The following is an 18457-nucleotide window of genomic DNA, read 5'->3' on the forward strand; positions in this document are numbered from 1 at the left end:
ACCGGGCGGTGGTGGCACACGCCTTTAATCCCAGCACTCAGGAGGCAGAGCCAGGTGGACCTCTGTGAGTTCGAGGCCAGCCTGGTCTCCAAAGCCAGTTCCAGGAAAGGTGCAAAGCTACGTGTCTCGAGAAAAAAAAAAAAAAAAAAAAAAAAAAAGTCCAGGACAGGCACCAAAACTACACAGAGAAACCCTGTCCTGAAAAACCAAAGGAAAACTTTTAAAAGTAAAAGAAAGGAAGACCAGGGAATGTAACTCAGCGGTAGAGTACTTCCCAAACATGCACAAAGCCTGGGGTCAATCACCAGTACCAGAAACCAAGAGAAAACCACGCCACGTATTTTCCTTTAAAATATCCCGAGTTAAGCAAATAGTCACTCTCTTACTTCATACTATTGAACACCACTCAATTATTTGATAAGAGATAGTCATGTTCCTTTTTTTCCTACTTCAGAACAGAATATGCACTTCCTGAAGAACACCTCTGTGGCCATCGTAACAGAACCCAGAATCTGTGAGAATGAGTGCATGAATGACAAGGGTTTCTCCACACCCTGGTTCTAGTGCTAAAACTTACTTCATTGTCTAGTCAAGATGATAAAAAGAACACATACCCACACATGTACTTACTTCCTTGTGGTCCATAAAACTTGACAACGAATTCGTTGAGTCCTCCTAGGATTGTCACCTCATGTTTGCTTTCAATGCTGAGGTAAAAAGTAAAGGAAACGACACAGGCACATGTAAGAGCTACAGGTGACATTCTAGACAGTTTGCAAGGGCTGCCCCACTGGACACACTTCTGGTAAAACAGATGCTATGCAGAATAACTCTAGTAGAGAAGAGACAATGTATACCCTATGAAGAGAATGCGAATGAGCTTTGGATTCAGAGACTAATAACACACATTTACTCTCTGACCATTTGCTCTCTCTCTGCAAACTAGGAAACTATCACTTCATGGGGTTTGTGTCAAGTTACAACAGGGAAAATTAGAGCAAATCTATGGCAACTGTTTTCACTCACTCTTTGCTCCGGCAAGCCCAACCCTTTAGCTGTGTCTTTAGATGCAGGTGTGGATCAAGACTAACCATAGAGGGCAGCCCTTCTAATTCTCCCCCTCAAACACCACTCAGCCTTGAGACAGCTTGAGAACTCCTCATAGAAGTAAGATTCAGGCCTGGGGAGACATGTTACTCGGTAATGAGCTTGCCATACAAGCATGAGGACCTGAATTTGACCCCAGCACCTACACCAAAACCTAGGCATGGTGTTCTGCAGCTGTAACCCTAACCAAAACCAAGGAAGCAAAGACAGGCAGGCAGACCCCCCAGGGGTCCCATGGCCATCCAGCATAACCAGTAAGCCTTAGGTCCTGGTGAGAAACCCTGCCTCAAAAACCATGGTAGGCCAGGCATGGTGGCACATGCCTTCAATTCTAGCACTCAGGAGGCAGAGGCTGGTGGATCTTGGTGTTTCAAAACTAGTCTGATCTGCCGGGCGGTGGTGGAGCACGCCTTTAATCCCAGCACTCGGGAGGCAGAGCCAGGCGGATCTCTGTGAGTTCAAGGCCAGCCTGGGCTACCAAGTGAGTTCCAGGAAAGGCACAAAGCTACACAGAGAAACCCTGTCTCGAAAAACCAAAAAAAAACAAAAAACAAAAAAAAAACAAAACTAGTCTGATCTACATAGCAAGTTCCAGGACAGACCTTGTTACAAACAAACAAATTCCCTTCCCCGAAAACAAAGATAATAGCTCCTAAGGCAACATTTGAGGTTGACCTCTGGCCTCCACATGCACACACACACACATGAATCCATGTACACACGGAGTAATGTGATTCACTTATAAGATACTAAATTAATCCACATTAGTAAAAAATCAGGCTACTGCTCTAAAATCTTATTTCTAAAGTCCTGTTTCTGCTTTGTGGTCTAACCCACTAATGACTACAATAGAAATTTTAGGTAGTAAGGGCCCTAATCTACCTGCAACAATAAGGAAAAATGCATTCAAACAGTATGCACAAAGAAAAACTGGCATAATTTCTTGTTGGTCAGGTCATACATATATGTATGCCTGTTTGGGGGTCATGTTTTATTCTGACTGAATCACCACCCCAGTACCTTAAAAAATTCCAAAACTAAACATGTTTAAAACATGTTAAAGCTTTTTCAAAAGGTACCTATGTCTTGAGGGGAAATCAACACCAGTGATAATAAACCTCAATGTAAGCGATGAAGGCCTCAAAGAAAACAGACTTCATAGAAAAACGTCTCCTTACAAATGAGACCCAGACCAGAAACCACAGAAGATGAGTGGACATAAACACAGAACACTCACGAACACCGTGTATTACATACACTTTTACACTGTAAAAGCCAAAGACAAAGCCAGGCGGTGGTGAGGAAAAATGCAAAGCATATGTATGACAAGGGTGGACCAGAGGGGTCTTGGGAGGCTGGGGAAAGAGAACCAGGAGTTCGAGGATAGTCTTGGCTACACCAGGCGCTGAGAGTCAGCACGGACTACATAAGGAGACAACCCAGGACAGGACACAAAGTGATCTGGGTCGGAGTAGAGATAGCCCAGTGATAGAGCATGTGTTCAGCATGCATGAGAACCCGGGTTCAATTTCCAGCATTCTCCCTCAAAGCTAACTTTAAAAAATAAGATGTTATTAGAGTAAGGGGGAAGATATCCTAACAAAGAAAAGGTCCAAACAGTAAGGCAAAAAAAAAAAAAAAAAAAAAAAAAAAGAAAAAAAAGAAAAAAAAGGAAACCAGAAAGGCTAAAAAGATGGCTCCGTGAGAGGAAGTACATATTGTCCTTGCACATGTCCCAAGTCAGTTCCCAGCACCCTGGCAGGTGGCTCACAAGCGCCTCCAACTCCAGGGCATTTGATTGGATGCCTACTGGCCTCCTCAGGCACTGTAGTCATAGACACACACACACACACACACACACACACACACACACACACACATCAATGAAAATAAAAGAAAATGTAAAGGAAAAGATATAAAGGATTTGTCAGGCAGCGGTGGCCCACACCTTTAATCCCAGCACTCGGGAGGCAGAGGCAGGTGGATCTCTGTGAGTTCGAGGCCAGCCTGATCTACAGAGTGAGATCCAGGACAGGCACCAAAACTACACAGAGAAACCCTGTCTTCAAAAACAAAAACAAAAACAACAACAACAACAACAAAAAAGATGTGATTCCCCAGCTACACATCGATGGAGATGAAACAGAAGCAGGCCAGTGTCTGGTGGAGCATGGACCTGTACTTCGGAGAACAGATTCTACTTCCACCAGTCCAAAAACCTAAAATGAAACTTGCTTTTATTCAAATTTCACATCAGTGATGTTTTTAGTTTACTTTCTTTTGTTTGAGACAGTGTTTCTCTGTGTAACCCTGGCTCTCCTAGAACTTGCTATGTAGACCAGGCTGGCCTCCGCCTCCTGAGTCCTGGGATTAAAGGCGTGCACCACTATGGCCTGGCAGTTTGTTTTTTTTTTTTTTTTTGGTTTTTTTGAGACAGGGTTTCTCTGTGTAGCTTTGCGCCTTTCCTGGGACTCACTTGGTAGTCCAGGCTGGCCTCGAACTCACAGAGATCCGCCTGGCTCTGCCTCCCGAGTGCTGGGATTAAAGGCGTGCGCCACCACCGCCCGGCGGCAGTTTGTTTTTTTAAAGCCAGTCCCAGCTGGTAGGAGTAGGATCTGATTTTATTTTCTTTTGAAAACTGATGGGGTGGAGAGATGGAGAAACTGCTGCTCTTCAGAGGGCAGGCTGGATTCTCAGTACTCACGAGGTACTTACAGTCATCTGTAACTCCAGTTCCAGGGATCAGACTCCCTCTTCTGGCCTCCTTGGGCACCACACATATGCATGCAAGCAAAATACCCTTATATTTACAAAAAGTTCCTCCCATGTACATGCCAACATACATACAGCTATCTTCACCAAAGCTCCTATCTGTAATATGTGTTAACGTTCAAACCCCAGAAACAACCTAAAGTTCACTAACAGCAGGAAGGGTCCACTGTGGCAGTCACACAACAGAGGATCACATCATACTTGAAAAGAGGGAGAACAAGAGCTGAGGATGATAAAACACGCAGGAAAGGTTCAATCCCAAGCACCACAGCCTCCTCACCTCAAAAGAAACCTTCAATATTTACAATTGTGACTTATACTGTGGTCATCAGTTCTAGAAACTAAAGACATCTTTTCTGTCCTGTATCAAAAGGATGCAATCAAACAGCACTTAATCTGCTTGCATCTACTTGACAAAGATTCTCTTTCCTAAATCATGTTAAAACAAGATTAGATCAATGCTCCTGTCTTTAGTACAACCCACAACAGGTCTCTAATTACACACCAAATCATACCTGGGAGTCCTGAGCATAGTTCATTTTGTATGAGAATCTAAAGGCCAACTGAAGGAAAAATGTAAAAAATGCAAGTTGGTAATAAACTACTAAATTTACGCTGCAGTGGAACCATACAGACACTAAATCAGACAGAGAAGGGATTCACAACGGAGATGTGCAGCAGAAGCCGGTGGTGTCTTTCTCCTCTCTGCTGTGAAGTCAAGGGCAAGGGGAGGCAAAGAGAGGGCCACTTAGAATGACAGAATCATCATCTGCTGAAATGGGCTGGTTAGACCAGGAGAAGTGGAAATAGGAGATAAAGAAACAGGGTTCCTTTATCATTTGGGGGTATTAGAAAAAGAAATCTATAAATTCTTCAGATACTGCTGATAAAAAAAAAAGTCAAACCCATAAATCACATTGTATTCATTTCTAAGTTATTCACAAAATACTAGTCCTTACCTACTTAGTGTTTCACCTTAAAGATTCTGTTTTCAGAACAATGATTAGCACTGAGGAACTCAAGTCCATTTCACTCTTGAAATACCAGCCGCCCACCACCTTATTTCCCTGAATGGCATTATGGTTACACAATCTAATATTTAAAGGTGAATGTCAAACTGTCAGAGATAACTGACATTCTTGGCAAAATGTGTCTATCAGGATATTAAGTGATTTTTATATAGTTCAGAAATTTTCCAAAAAGGGAGAGAAGGGCTAACTAAGCCTCTGCCACAGGAATCACACTGACATGTCAAGGACCTAGGACTCAAAGACATCAGCGTGTCCTCAGCTCACGGATGATGCCTTTATAAAGTAAGTGGCCTCCATACCTGTGTCCCAGGAAGGACAAGGGTGAAGAATGTGCTTTTGTTTAGACATAGACACTTCATGGCTGCTTCTTTCCACATTGAGACCAGTCTGTTTCCAACTCTCCTTGAAAAGTGACCACGTAGGAAAGTTCAAAAACTGAGCAGCTGTCAAATACCTGTCTGTCAATGTGAAAATCATCACATGGAGTAATATTCATCATATGGGCCAGGCGGTGGTGGCGCACACCTTTAATCCCAGCACTCAGGAGGCAGAGCCAGGTGGATCTCTGTGAGTTTGAGGCCAGCCTGGTCTACAGAGCAAGATTCAAGACAGGCACCAAAGCTACACTGAGAAACCCTGGGGCGGGGGGAGGATGTCTTATGGAAGATGTATGATATCTAGGATTTGCTTCCTAACAGCCCAGGGGCAGGGAAGAATACAAGACATATGCAAGAAATAATACTGGTCTTGAATTGCTGGGTCCGAGTGGTTACAGGCTGCTATAAGCCACTTGCTATGGGTTCTGGTAAACAAACCTGAGTTCTCTTATTTTAAATGCAATGTCGGTGTTTTGCCTGTGTGTATGTCTGCACCATGTGTGTGCAGTGTCTATAGAGGCCAGAAGAGGGCATCACATCCTCTGGAACTGGAATAAAGATGGTTTTCAGCAGCCATGTGGGTGCTGGGAATCGAACCCAGTCCTCCCTGGAAGAGCAGCCAGTGCTCTTGAACTGCTGAGCCACCTTCCCAGGCACCTTATTTTTCTTTCTTTCTTTCTTTCTGTTTTTTTCAGGACAGTTTCTCAGTGTAGTCCTGGCTGTCCTGGAACTCGCCCTGTAGACCAGGCTAGCTTCAAAACTCAGAACTCAAAGAGATCTGCCTGCCTGTGGGCCACCACTGTTGTAGGATATCTGTATACTATATTGCTGTGATTGGTGTAATAAAAAGCTAAATGGCCAACAGCTAGGCAGGAGATATAGGCAGGACTTCCGGGCAGAGTGAGAACTCTGGGGGAAAAAAAGGTGGAGATGCCAGCCAGCCAAGGAGGAAGCAGCACGGGCAGTAGAGAAATGAGGAAATGAGCCATTTGATAGAATGCAGTTTAAAATAAACAGGTTAATTTAACATATACAAACTAGTGGGACAAGCCTGAGCTAAAGCCGAGCTTTCATAATTAATACTAAGTCTCTGTGTTATTTGGGAGCTGGCTTGTAGGACAGAAAGAGACTCATTACCCACAGCTGCTTGGTAACTCCTTATTTTCTTAATATCTTAATTCTGTATTAAGGTAACCTGGGGATTCATAATACTAGTCCATTTTGTTTGATTTCAAACTTTCTCTCATAGTAAGAAATAGTAACATAGTCATGAACAGAACTTTAGCTTCTTCAATAAGGAAAATATTTAAGAAGACCTTAGCCTTAAGAGTTTAGGAATTGCTGGGCGGTAGTAGCACACACCTTTAACCCCAACATTTGGTGGGCAGCGGCAGACGGAACTCTGGGAGTTCAAGGCCAGCCTGATCTAAAGGGAGTTCCAAGAAAACCAGGCTACACAGAAAAACAGTCTTGAAACCACCCCCCAATTCCCCAAAAAAAGTTTAGGAATTGAGGCTTGTGTGGTATCACATGCCTGTGATGAAACACTTGAAAAGCATAGGCTAGATCAAGACTTCAAGGCCAGCCTTGGATCATAGCAAACTTAAGGTTCACCATAGCAACAAGAGAATCTTTCTCAAAAATGGGAGGGAGAAAGGGGGCAAAACCTCCAAAATTTTATGAAATGACCTAATGTTTTCATGAGGCACCATACTTAGTCTGGGGAAGGGAAACTATCAAGTGATCCAGATTTTAAGAAAACAGACTTTGCCAGTGGTGGTGCACACCTTTAATCCCAGCACTCGGGAGGCAGAGGCAGGCGGATCTCTGTGAGTTCGAGGCCAGCCTGGGCTACAGAGTGAGTTCCAGGAAAGGTGCAAAGCTACACATAGAAACCCTGTCTCGAAAAACCAAAAAAAGAATAAAGAAAGGAAACAGACTTCACATCCAGAAGACGGCTGTGCCAGGACAATAATCAACAGCTAGCAGTGCAGTCAAATCTGAAGTGGTTTGGGCCTGGGAACCTTTCCTGCCTGCGGGAGGGTCTAGGTTTGTTTGACCCTGGCAATGGAGACAGGAAAGTGGGAGGAGGGGAAGAAGAGGTAAGAAGAAGCTGCAGAAGAAAATGAAAAGTGGCATCATAAGGATGTCTATACCCAATCTAATCATAGTGAAAGAAGAAATACATGGCTTTTAGGAACCCATGACAACCAACCTCTGGACAGAGGAACAACCTAGAACCGATCTGAAGTTCAAGAGCAGGGTGCTGGCTAGAACGAAGAGCTTCCACTTAAAAAGATTAGGCACTGGACATGACTGAGGTAGAAGTGTCTTCAGTTTTGAGTGTAACCAGGGCTACATATCAAGTTCCAGGGCAGCCTGGGCCACAAACTAAGAGCCTTTCCAAAATAAATGAATGAATTGAAAGTGTATATGAAGGTTTGTGTTCTTACTATTAAGAATGGAACCCTTATTCAAAGAAAAATTTAAAAAGATACAAGGTATTAAGAAAATAAGCAGCAAAATACTTGAGAGGCAGAGGCAGGTGGACCTCTGAGTTCGAGGCCAGCCTGGTCTATAGAGTGAGTTCCAGGACAGCCGGATATATATATCTGTCTCAAAAAACAAAAAAATAAAAAAATTTTAAAAGAAAAGGAAATCAAAATAAGCAGGAGGTCTGGGGAAAGGGCTTACTGTTCTTCCAGAGGACTGGTCACCACCATCTGTAACTCCAATTCCAGGGGATTTGATGTCCTTTTCCGGCCTCCATGGGGACTGCACACAGATGGTGCAGACATAGACATACACGTAAATTAAGAGGGTCCACATCTGGTTCCCAGAACCCATATCAGGTGGCTTGCAATTGTGAAAAAGTAGAGCCTGTAACCTCACTTACAGAAGACACAGTCACAGTCATATACACACACAAAATAACAACTTCTAAAGAAAATAAGCACACAGAGAGAGAGAGAGAGAGAGAGAGAGAGAGAGAGAGAGAGAGAAAGAGATTCTAGTAATAAAATCCCTAAACGTAAAGAACACATAGAATCATTATGTGTTTCTCTGAACCCAAAAGGAAACACTACAGGACAATCAACAAATAAATAGATATGTGTCGTTATCTTTTAAGGCCAAGCAATTTTATACTCTATATTTCCCCAAAACTAGTTTTAAGCTTCCTGTATGAAATAATTTGAGCCCTTAAACTGGTCTGTGGGAAATACAGTGTGGATCTATTATATCCACACAAGATCGCAGACTTCATTTCTATCAGAACTTGTTTACTAGTTCTACACATCTCCCACATAAGCACCATATGCCAAACGAAAATTCCTCTAACAGTGTCTGCCTACAAGAAAGTCTAAGAATGTGGTATGGGAACGTAAGACATACTGATTAAGCAGGAAGTACAACTCAGGCATGGTGACTCGTGTCTGTGATCCTTGCACTCCAGAAGATAAGGCAAGAGGGCTGACAAGAGTTTGAGGCTAGCTTAGGCTACAGTGTGAATTCCAGAAGGCAGGCCTGGACTAAAGTGTGCGACCCTGGTTCAAAGGTCAAACACTAAAACCCAAACAAAAAGAAATAGTAAAAGCAAAAACACAACTAGAATTTAGAGTCAGAATCCTCTAAGGCCAGCAAGATGGCTTTGCAAGTAATGGTGTTCGTCACCACCCTGGTGGCTTTCAGTTGGAGACCTCTATGAAGAGAATGGATTCCTGCAAGTTGTTCTTTGACCTCCACACAAATACCATGACAGGTACATGTACACACACGTACACACACACACACACACACACAGACACTACATACATAGAACAGTATAGTAACATTGAGCTTAAGTTTACACAATGTCTTAAAATTATTTAAACACGCAGATGTAGGAACAAGCTTTTGAAGTAAAGATTGAAGACAGAAATAGTGGGACACACCTGTAATCCCAGCCTTCAGGAGGTGGAGGCCGAAGAGTCAGGAGTGTAAGGTCGTCCCCAGCTACATAGTGAGTCGGAAAGCTTGTCTCATAAGAACAAAACTAACATTAAAATAAAATACAGCAGACTTAAGATAGGTCCAGAGAACACTAACATTTTATTTTGATGACGGAATACTAAAAGAAAGAAAAGGCTGGGCAAGAACGGATAGTGGGGTCTCGAGGTACCTGGCCCAGGCAGTAAGCAGGGACCCAGTATTTCCATGCACAGTTCCTGTCAGTGTGCTTTACAGAGATGAACCAGTTGTGGTGTGCCGAACAGGGAAAAGACGGCCAAACCAAGAAACGATAGGAGACCTAACAGATTCTGCAGTTGATTGAACAAAGCACAAGCATTAGAAAGCTCTATGTTGCTAAAACGTCCTTTCATTAAAAAACTAAATACATAAAAAATAAAAATATTTTTTAAAGAGACAGGGTGTTTTACTATGCAGCCCTGGCTGGTCTGGCACTTGCTATGAAGTCCAGGTTGGCCTTGGGAGCTGCCTGCCTCTGCCTTCCAAGTGCTGGGATAAAAGGCGTGCACTCCCATACCCAACGTACTTTACTGTTCTGTTTGTTTTTGGTGCTTTTCTAAGACAGGTTTCATGTAGCCCAGGTTGGACTCGAACTCACTATACAGCCAAGGAAGACCATAAGCCTTCCAAGTACTTCAGTTACAGTGAACTACTAATAAGTATGGGTGTCCAAAAATCAACAATTCCCCACCTTACTTGTATGACTTCAGTAACAAGGAATGTGTCTCAAAACAAGCTTTTACAAGTTTCAATGTTTGTCAATCCAGAGGAAAAAGGAAAGATCACACACACCTACATCAACTAGTTTACCACTGTGAGCAGGTTAGAAATCACTTCTCTAAAGAGCTGATCACAAACAGCTTCGCTCCCTATCAGGTTGTCCAACCTTTTTGACAATGGCCTGTCTGTTGTCATCTGCAAATATTTTGTGGCACACTCATAGCTCTCTCGGGACTTGTGTGACCCACATGCAGGTTAGACATGCCTGCAGTGGTTTTCCGGAACATGAATGGCTGACACCTGCAGTCCTCTTTACTACTCCATGTTCATTAGGCACAGCAGGTGTCAATTATTAAGTGGCATTCAACTTTGATTTCATACAAATTAAAAGAGGCCAGAGAACAGCACACACTTAAGTCCTATTTAAAGCAACATGCGCAAAGGAATAAGAGGTTCAAGATCACTCACTGCCAAGATTTTAAGTGAAGAAAGCAAAGCACAAATAAATACAGTAGCTGAAGCCGGCTTTAATCCCTGCACTCTGGAGGCAGAGGCAGGTGGATCTATGATTTCAAGGCCAGCTTGGTCTACAGTTTGAGTTCCAGGAGAGCCAGGAATACACAGAGAAAAACTTTCAAAACAAAACAAAAAATGAACCACAACAAACTAGTTGGTATGTTAAATGTGACCATCGTGTGATCTACCAAATAGAGAACTCTGTTTTAAAACGAACGAGTATATATATGCCTTTATTCAGCTGGGCCCAATTTCTACTGTCCACTTAGAAGACTTATAAAAAGAAATAGTAAATACTGTCCTAAGTGTTTTTATTTTAAAAAGTAGTCTAAAGTGATGTGGAAAACAGCAGCTTCTTCTTGAATCAAAGTCTGCTTAAAATCCAGTGGAACCAGGCCTGCTGGTACAGATATATTATCCCAGTTACTTTAGAGGCTGAGGCTTCCAAATTCAAGGCCTATCTACCTGTATTGTGGAATGACAGACCTGAGTACTGCCCCAGTTGTCCTCTGACCTCCCCACACTGGCCATAGCATGCATATACCCACACATAAACACACATACACAACAACAAAAGTCAGTATTTAAAAGTGTCTTATTTCTGCTTATGGTTAGAATGAAAAAAAAGGGAAGAAACCTCAACTATGTCATTGATTTTATTTTAAAAATCCACAGAAAATAAGCAAACGAATTTTTTATGGGGGATGGATGAGGTAGCTTGGTCAGTAACAACACTTGTTTATTTAGCGTGCATGAAGCCTAAGTTCACTCTCCAGAATCACACAGACCAGACATGGTGGTACACAGCTGTAATCACAACACTGAAGCACAAACAGGAGGAGGAGCACAAGTCCAAGGCTACCCAGTGAGGACAAGGCCATCCTGGCCTATGCGAGCTCTTGTTGCCCTTGCTACTCTTCTGGAGTATCCAAGTTCAGTTCCCAGCACCCATGTCCTACGGCTCACACATACCTTAAACTCCAGTTCCCAGGGATTTGATTCCCTCTTCTGTCTTCTGAGGACACCTAAAAACACAGGGCATTCACTCATAGACAGTGAAACAGAAACACACACACCTATTAACAAGAAATACCTGTACTGGTGAGATGGTATAAGCATCTGAGTTCAGTCCCTGGAATCTATATAAATGTGCAAGGAGAAAATCAAGTCCACAGAGTGGTCTTGTGACTGTTCTTACCCACAATAATAAATAAAATTAAAAATTAATTTTAATTAAAAATTAAAAAATTGGGGCTGGAGAGATGGCTCAGAGGTTAAGAGCACCGAGTGTTCTTCCAGAGGTCCTGAGTTCAATTCCCAGCACCCACATGGTGGCTGACAACCATCTGTAATGAGATCTGGCAACCTCTTCCGCATACATAATAAATAAATAAATCTTTAAAAAAAAAAAAAAGATAGTTAAAAAAAAAATTTAAAAATTGGGGTTCTTGTTTATTTAAAGGGACAGGCTTTCTCTGTGTAACCTTGGCTGTCCTGGAACTCGCTCTGTAGACCAGGCTGGCCTCAAACTTAAGAGATCCACCTGGCTCTGCCCCCCGAGTGCCGGGATTAAAGGCGTGCACCACCACCGCCTGGCTTGAATTTGGGATTCTAAGCAAATCATTCCAATAAATGAGCACCAAACCCTGGAAAGTCAAGCGCAGGGACATGAAAGGACACGGTAACTAGATATGCAACGTGATACAAGGGTGTTGTAGAGCTATTTTCGGCACCATATAAGTAACAGGTGGTGGTGGTGGGGCTTGCCATTCTAACAGGACTGGTTGCTCCAGACCAACAGAGGTGATTAGTAACAGAGCGCCTGGTACAATTACAACATGGAAGTGGCTATGTTTTACAGAAGCTGATCTAGAAAGTGACAGAAGTTTGAGATTTAAATATACACAAACAGTAAAATAAGGCTGAACTTAAATAAGGTTGGAATGTACAGGCAGGAAACAAAAGTTGCTCACAAGAATACTGAGCTGGGTGGTAGTGGCGCACACCTTTGACCCAGCACTCGGGAGGCAGATCTCTGTGAGTTTGAGGCCAGCCTGGGCTACCAAGTGAGTTCCAGGAAAGGCGTAAAGCTACACAGAAAAACCCTGTCTCGAAAAACAAAAAACAAAAAACAAACAAAAAACAAACCTAGACAGACACAAGCGTGTGTGTGTGTGTGTGTGTGTGTGTGTGTGTGTGTGTGTAAGTTGACAGAACTCCTGGGTTCTCTTCTTTCCTGTGTATAGCCTGGGCTGCCTGGAATTTGCTCTGTAGCCTCAAACTAAAGAGATCGGTCTGCCTCTGCCTCCTGAGAACTAGAATTGAAGGCCACCCCCTTCTCTCTCGGCACAACTGTAGTTTTCAATCATTATTTTTGATGACTAACATCTCAGAAAAGCAAATGCAAAAACATACACTTAGAATCCCAAATTCAAGCCAGGCGGTGGTGGCGCACGCCTTTAATCCCGGCACTCGGGGGGCAGAGCCAGGTGGATCTCTAAGTTTGAGGCCAGCCTGGTCTACAGAGCGAGTTCCAGGACAGCCAAGGTTACACAGAGAAAGCCTGTCCCTTTAAATAAACAAGAACCCCAAGTTCTCACACTACCAGTTCCGATTAGATCTTAACCTCTACACGTCTCGTCTAGTTATCATCCACCCCAGAAGGACTGGTGCAGAAGGCCTCTTCCAGCTTTGCTGGCCAGCTTTCGTTTCCTGAAATACAACGAACATCCTCCTCCTCAGGGGCTCTGCTGTCTGTTTCTTCTGCCTAGCCCCAACTTCCTTGTTTCTACAGACAGCTGTTTCTTGGACTGGAGAGATGGCTCTGAGGTTGAGAGCACTGGCTGCTCTTCTAGGACCCGGGTTCAATTCCGAGCACCCACATTGTAGCTCACAACTGTCTGTAACTCTAAGATCTGACATCCTCACACAGACACACAAAACACCAATGCACAAAAAATAAAAATACATTATTTTAAAAAGAAGAGAGAAAGACTAAACAGACAAATATTGAGAACAGTTGTGCTATTTGCTGAGCAGTGGGAAATGAGTGTCTGTCTTTAGACAGCTCAAAGTTCCGTCCGTTATCAGGAAGGAAGGAAAGTGATGTGACAGGCATGCACTCACAAAGCATCCTAGCCTAGGAGGCCAAGGAAGCAAAAGGAGTTTTCAACAGGTGCTGATCCTGAGTGCTCTGCCATTCCCGACATGGCTTCTGAGAGCTAAACTTGAAACCAACACACAATGTCTGGGAGGAGAAGGACACTTCTCAAGAACAAAGTAAAGAGAAAATCAGGGAACGCTCTTACTCCTTGAAACCTGAAAAAACAAATTATGAGGTGAAGGCAGATGTGAACAGAACAGTACTCGCGCTGAGCCTAGCAAGGCTACCATCTGAAAGAGAAAGCTTGGTCTCCTACACAGCAAGGCTGCAGTAGATCCAGACTAAGCACATTCACACATGTCAAGAAACAAACTGTCTGCCAGAAAAGGGGACCTCTATGAGCACCAAAAGAAAGAGATGCCGGCAGGGGCTACTGAGACCCCAGAGAGAAAAAGAACAAGTGCTGGTCACAGCAGCACATTGATAAGGCCATTATATGCAGCTTCTGTGCCAGCTCTTTCTCAAACAATCTTCTGGTTGTAGCATCTGACTCCCTGTTACGTCCACCCACACAGAGACCAGACACTTGTCCACACTGACAAATACTGGCTTGACAGTGTTAACGTTCAGATTTGAGAGGTTAGTTCATCTGGGCCAAAGACATTACCTTGCTCTTAGTTCAAATTCCATATTTAGGCAAGAGATAAGGGCAACAACAAAGGGGAGTTAGCCTGAGCTCAGGATGTAAGAAAATGTTTGGGGATAATAGCAACACTTTTGAGTTACTTGGGAATCATAAAATTCAGCAAAAAGAGTATGGGACACAGGTCCCAGTTAGGGCAACAAAATCTGAAGTCTCTGAAGGTCAGGGTCAGTAAAGATGTCTAGTAGACATCTGACCATCCAAGACTGGAGCTTGGAGATGGGGTGTCTGGTCACCTGGGTCCTATCACCTACTTTTAATTCTGGAAACAAATGTTTATTCAAAAATTGCTCCCCCCTAAAAAATTTTTTTTCAACTAATTAGAGATAAGGATCTACTATGAAACTGACTAGACCCAACATTTAAAGGACAAGCAGGTAAGATGGCTCAGCAGGTAAAGATACTCACTGCCAAGACTAAAGACCTAAGTTCAATCCCTGGGACCCACACGGTAAAAAAAAGAGAGGAGAGAGAGAGAGAGAGAGAGAGAGAGAGAGAGAGAGAGAGAGAGAGAGAGAGAGAGAGAGAGAGAGAGAGAACTGACTTCACAGATATCCTCAGAGAGAGAGAGAGAGAGAGAGAGAGAACTGACTTCACAGATATCCTCTGACCTCCAACATGCACGCACACAGGCACAGTAGGGGAGAGAAAAGAGCTTAAGAATAAAACAAACTGTAAACTACAGATCCTGGCTGGCTGAGGTTAATTCAAGTCAGATGACTGTATTCACCTTGTCCCGATGTCACACTGTACACAGGTCTGCCCCAGTACAGCATTTACACCTCAAATCAGCAACACTCCAAACCAGGGTTTACACACAGCCCGCGTTACTGCTGTACGAAGTCTAACATGAAAAGGGCACTAACAGAGAGTTCTTTGATATTTCCTTCCAACTCCAGATAATGAAGACAGTTCTGAAGCACCATTTATCTTACCATCAATAGATGGTAATCAAAAATGTGTGTAATGGGGACTGGGAAGATAGCTTAGTGGTTAGAGCACTGACTGCTCTTCCAGAGGACCCTGCTTCAATTCCCAGCACTCACACGGTAGCTCACAACTGTATGTAACTCCAGTCCCAGGAGATACAGTGCCCTTTTCTGGCCTTCGTGGGCACCAGCCACTCAAGTGGTGCACAGACAAATACATGTATGCAAAACACTCATACACATAAAATAATTTAAAAGACGGGAAGGAAACAGACAAGGTGGGCAGAGACCTCAAGCTGTGAGGTCACTGTGGATGGAGAACGGGAGCAGAGTAAAGAGGAGGGAGTAAATGCTTGCCCACAAAGCCTGGCTACCTGCATTCAACGCCTGGAATCCAAAAAGGTGGAAAGAGAACCAACTTCACAATGTTGTCCTCTGACCTCCACATGTGCACAGCGGCATATACACCACCTACCCCACACACCATTCACACACACAAACTTTTTTTTTAATTGCTCAGTAAAAGCCAAGTATACTTCCAAATAAAGTTAAGTTTTCCAAAATTGGAAAACACAAGACCAGGCACAGTGGAACATGCATTAATTTCAGCATTTGGAAGGCAGAGCCAGGCAGACCTCTGATGAGTCTGAAGCCAGCCTGGTCACCGGACAGTCAGGGCTACATAGTGAGACCCTGTCTCAATGCCCAACCCCGCCCCCAAGGATTGGAAAACACAATATCTAAGTCAAAAGACAATTTATTGACATGATTATAAAATAAAGAGAAGCCTAATTTTCTATTTTTTATATACAATTCAGTGTTGGGCCAGAGTCTCCTGGACAAAGCATCCATCTCTCCCACACCACTACCCTCATTTCCTACAGACCATCAACGTTCCACTATGCTTAGATACCATCCATAAGCACCTGTGGTCTGTTTATCTCATTTGAACCCCACTGCTGTCCCATGAGGACACCCACACATCTTACAAATTAGGTTAAAAGCTTTACCTCAAGACCCCTGGGGAGTGGGTGAGAGAACCAGGTCTGACTTCTCTGGTTCTGTACTTACCCACACTCCCGTACTTTATACTTACACTGAGATGATATCTGAAGAGAAGGAACAGAACCTGGAAACTAGTAGGAACACACAGTTGCTTGTCTTTCTCCCTTTGAACTCAGTGCAGATCTTAGAACCCAGGTGGCCCACTGGCTTCAGGAGAAAGTTATCAACTGGGCAGCCACTTAGAACTCCTACCAGCTATCACACAGGACGGCACTACTGCCAGGAGACAATGGATTCCTAGTGCAAAATACTAGCTCACAAATCAACTTTTTCAACAACCCTTCTGTGAACAGGGCAGCACACATAAGAAAGATCTTTGCAAACCAGACGCTGCATTAATGTACTCTATGAGGTTCCATGATACACTTTGAAAGGAGAGAGCATATGCTCTCACTGAGCCAAGCTTCAACAGGAGCCTTAGGAAGCAAACATATCTTCTCTGAGACACTCCCTCCTTGCCACCAGGTCCAGCGAGTTATCTGTCATATAGAATTGAGTTCAGAGCCAAAGTCCCAGACGTGGGCAGCCTAAGCTGATGGCCCCGCTCTGCAACTTGACTTACCCAAGCCTTACTTTCTCACCTGTAAAACACCACTAGCTATCTATCTCTTGGAGTCGTTCTGAGGATTGAGGAAGCCACACAAAGTGCTAAAATACAGAGTGCATGCCTGGCACAGGACACACTGCCGCGTCAGCTGCTCCTGCTCCTGCTACCATGTCTAGCTTAGAGGAGGGATTCACAGAGCCTTTGCCACTAGGTAAGCTCCAGGAAAATGACAACCCAGCTCCTCCACCACCACTAGGATAGTCTTCCGTGAGGTTGTGAAAGTAACTTTTACAGCTTACGGGAGTGAGGGGAACACAGTTCATAGAACTAAAACGGCTGGCTTGCCTCCCTTTTGTTAAACGGTAGGAAGGTTCTTCATCAGCTGCTCCAGTCTTTAAACTACTTACTAAGTTCTGCTGCTCACAGGCAGGCAACACCCTTTCCCTAGAAACACTTTCCCGTCTGTGGCCCTCAGAGCACCCAGTTAAGAGAACCAGACAGAACAATGAGGCAGAGCAGCATCTTTTGCTCAGCAGTGGGACTTGAGCCCTCAAGAGCTGCTTGCTGGCACCTGTGCCCACAGCAGAAGCAAACAGACCAGGTGCATGGCCCAGACAGAAGCTGCCCATCTTTCAGAAGAATTCTGTATGTCAGCATGCAGCTGCCTTTGAACCTCACTGGCATCACCAAAGCCAAAAAGATGTTGAGCTCCATGGATTTTCCTTTCTACCACTAGTTAGGATACAGAAACAAGACCTAAAGCAGTTAAAGGAAACCTATAAAAAAAAAAAAAAAAAAAAAAAAAAAAAATTCCTTGACGTCTAACCTAAGTCCATTTAGCCAAAATGTACTTTTCATGTCAAGTTCAATTATTAAAGAAAAAAAAAAACACATAAAAAAAACTCTTAGGTTCTGAGAGAGCTTTCTCAGATGCATTTTAAATTTTCAAGTGGCTCATATTTCTCTTCCTGATTTTTCTTCAAATAATTTTGGATTTTTTTTTTCCTAAGCAGATATTATATCTATTCTGGGACTCTAAAAACAAAGTTTTAATGGGCAGTATAATTAACTGGCTTAATCTTCCATTAAAGATATCCAAATCATCTGGACAAAGTGGCTCATGCCTATAATCCAAGCACCTCAGAGGCTGAGGCAGGAGAGTGTCATGAGTTTTCGGGCCAGCAGGGTAATGTAGCAAGACCCTGTCACACAAAAATATCCCCATTTCCCACAAAGATACTCAGTTTGAGGATTAGCTAAGAAGACACGGGAAAATAACCTCCAGACATTAGCTTTTATTCACCACAGAAACAAACACACTTGACTTCTACAATTTGACCAATTTTGCCTTAAACTTTTCAGTTATTTGAAACAGTATACACACAAGTGGTTAGTAATTTTGTGTTTTCTTTCACCTTAAATATTTCTCATTACATTTACTCTGGTGGAAGGGTACATGTGCAGGAGCACATACCAGGGGCAGAGGACAGCCTGTGGGAGTACGTCTTCTCCCTCTACCATGTGGGTCATGAGGATCAAACTCAGGTTACCAGACCCGGCAGCAAGCCTCCACCCACTG

At 43.5% G+C, this 18457-nt stretch overlaps 1 protein-coding gene across 2 annotated transcripts in view; it reads right to left on the reverse strand.

Annotated features, from left to right (window-relative positions):
• The window catches only part of Ube2h (ubiquitin conjugating enzyme E2 H), a 101469-nt gene that overhangs the window by 52210 nt on the left and 30802 nt on the right, over positions 1 to 18457 (reverse strand). For both annotated transcript variants that reach the window (XM_059257503.1, XM_059257502.1), the window contains exon 2: positions 631 to 707. In XM_059257503.1, the coding sequence (XP_059113486.1) occupies positions 631 to 707 (77 nt within the window). The remainder of the gene's footprint in view (positions 1 to 630; positions 708 to 18457) is intronic.

This window comes from Peromyscus eremicus, chromosome 3 (assembly GCF_949786415.1).
Source record: "Peromyscus eremicus chromosome 3, PerEre_H2_v1, whole genome shotgun sequence".
NCBI lineage: Eukaryota > Metazoa > Chordata > Mammalia > Rodentia > Cricetidae > Peromyscus > Peromyscus eremicus.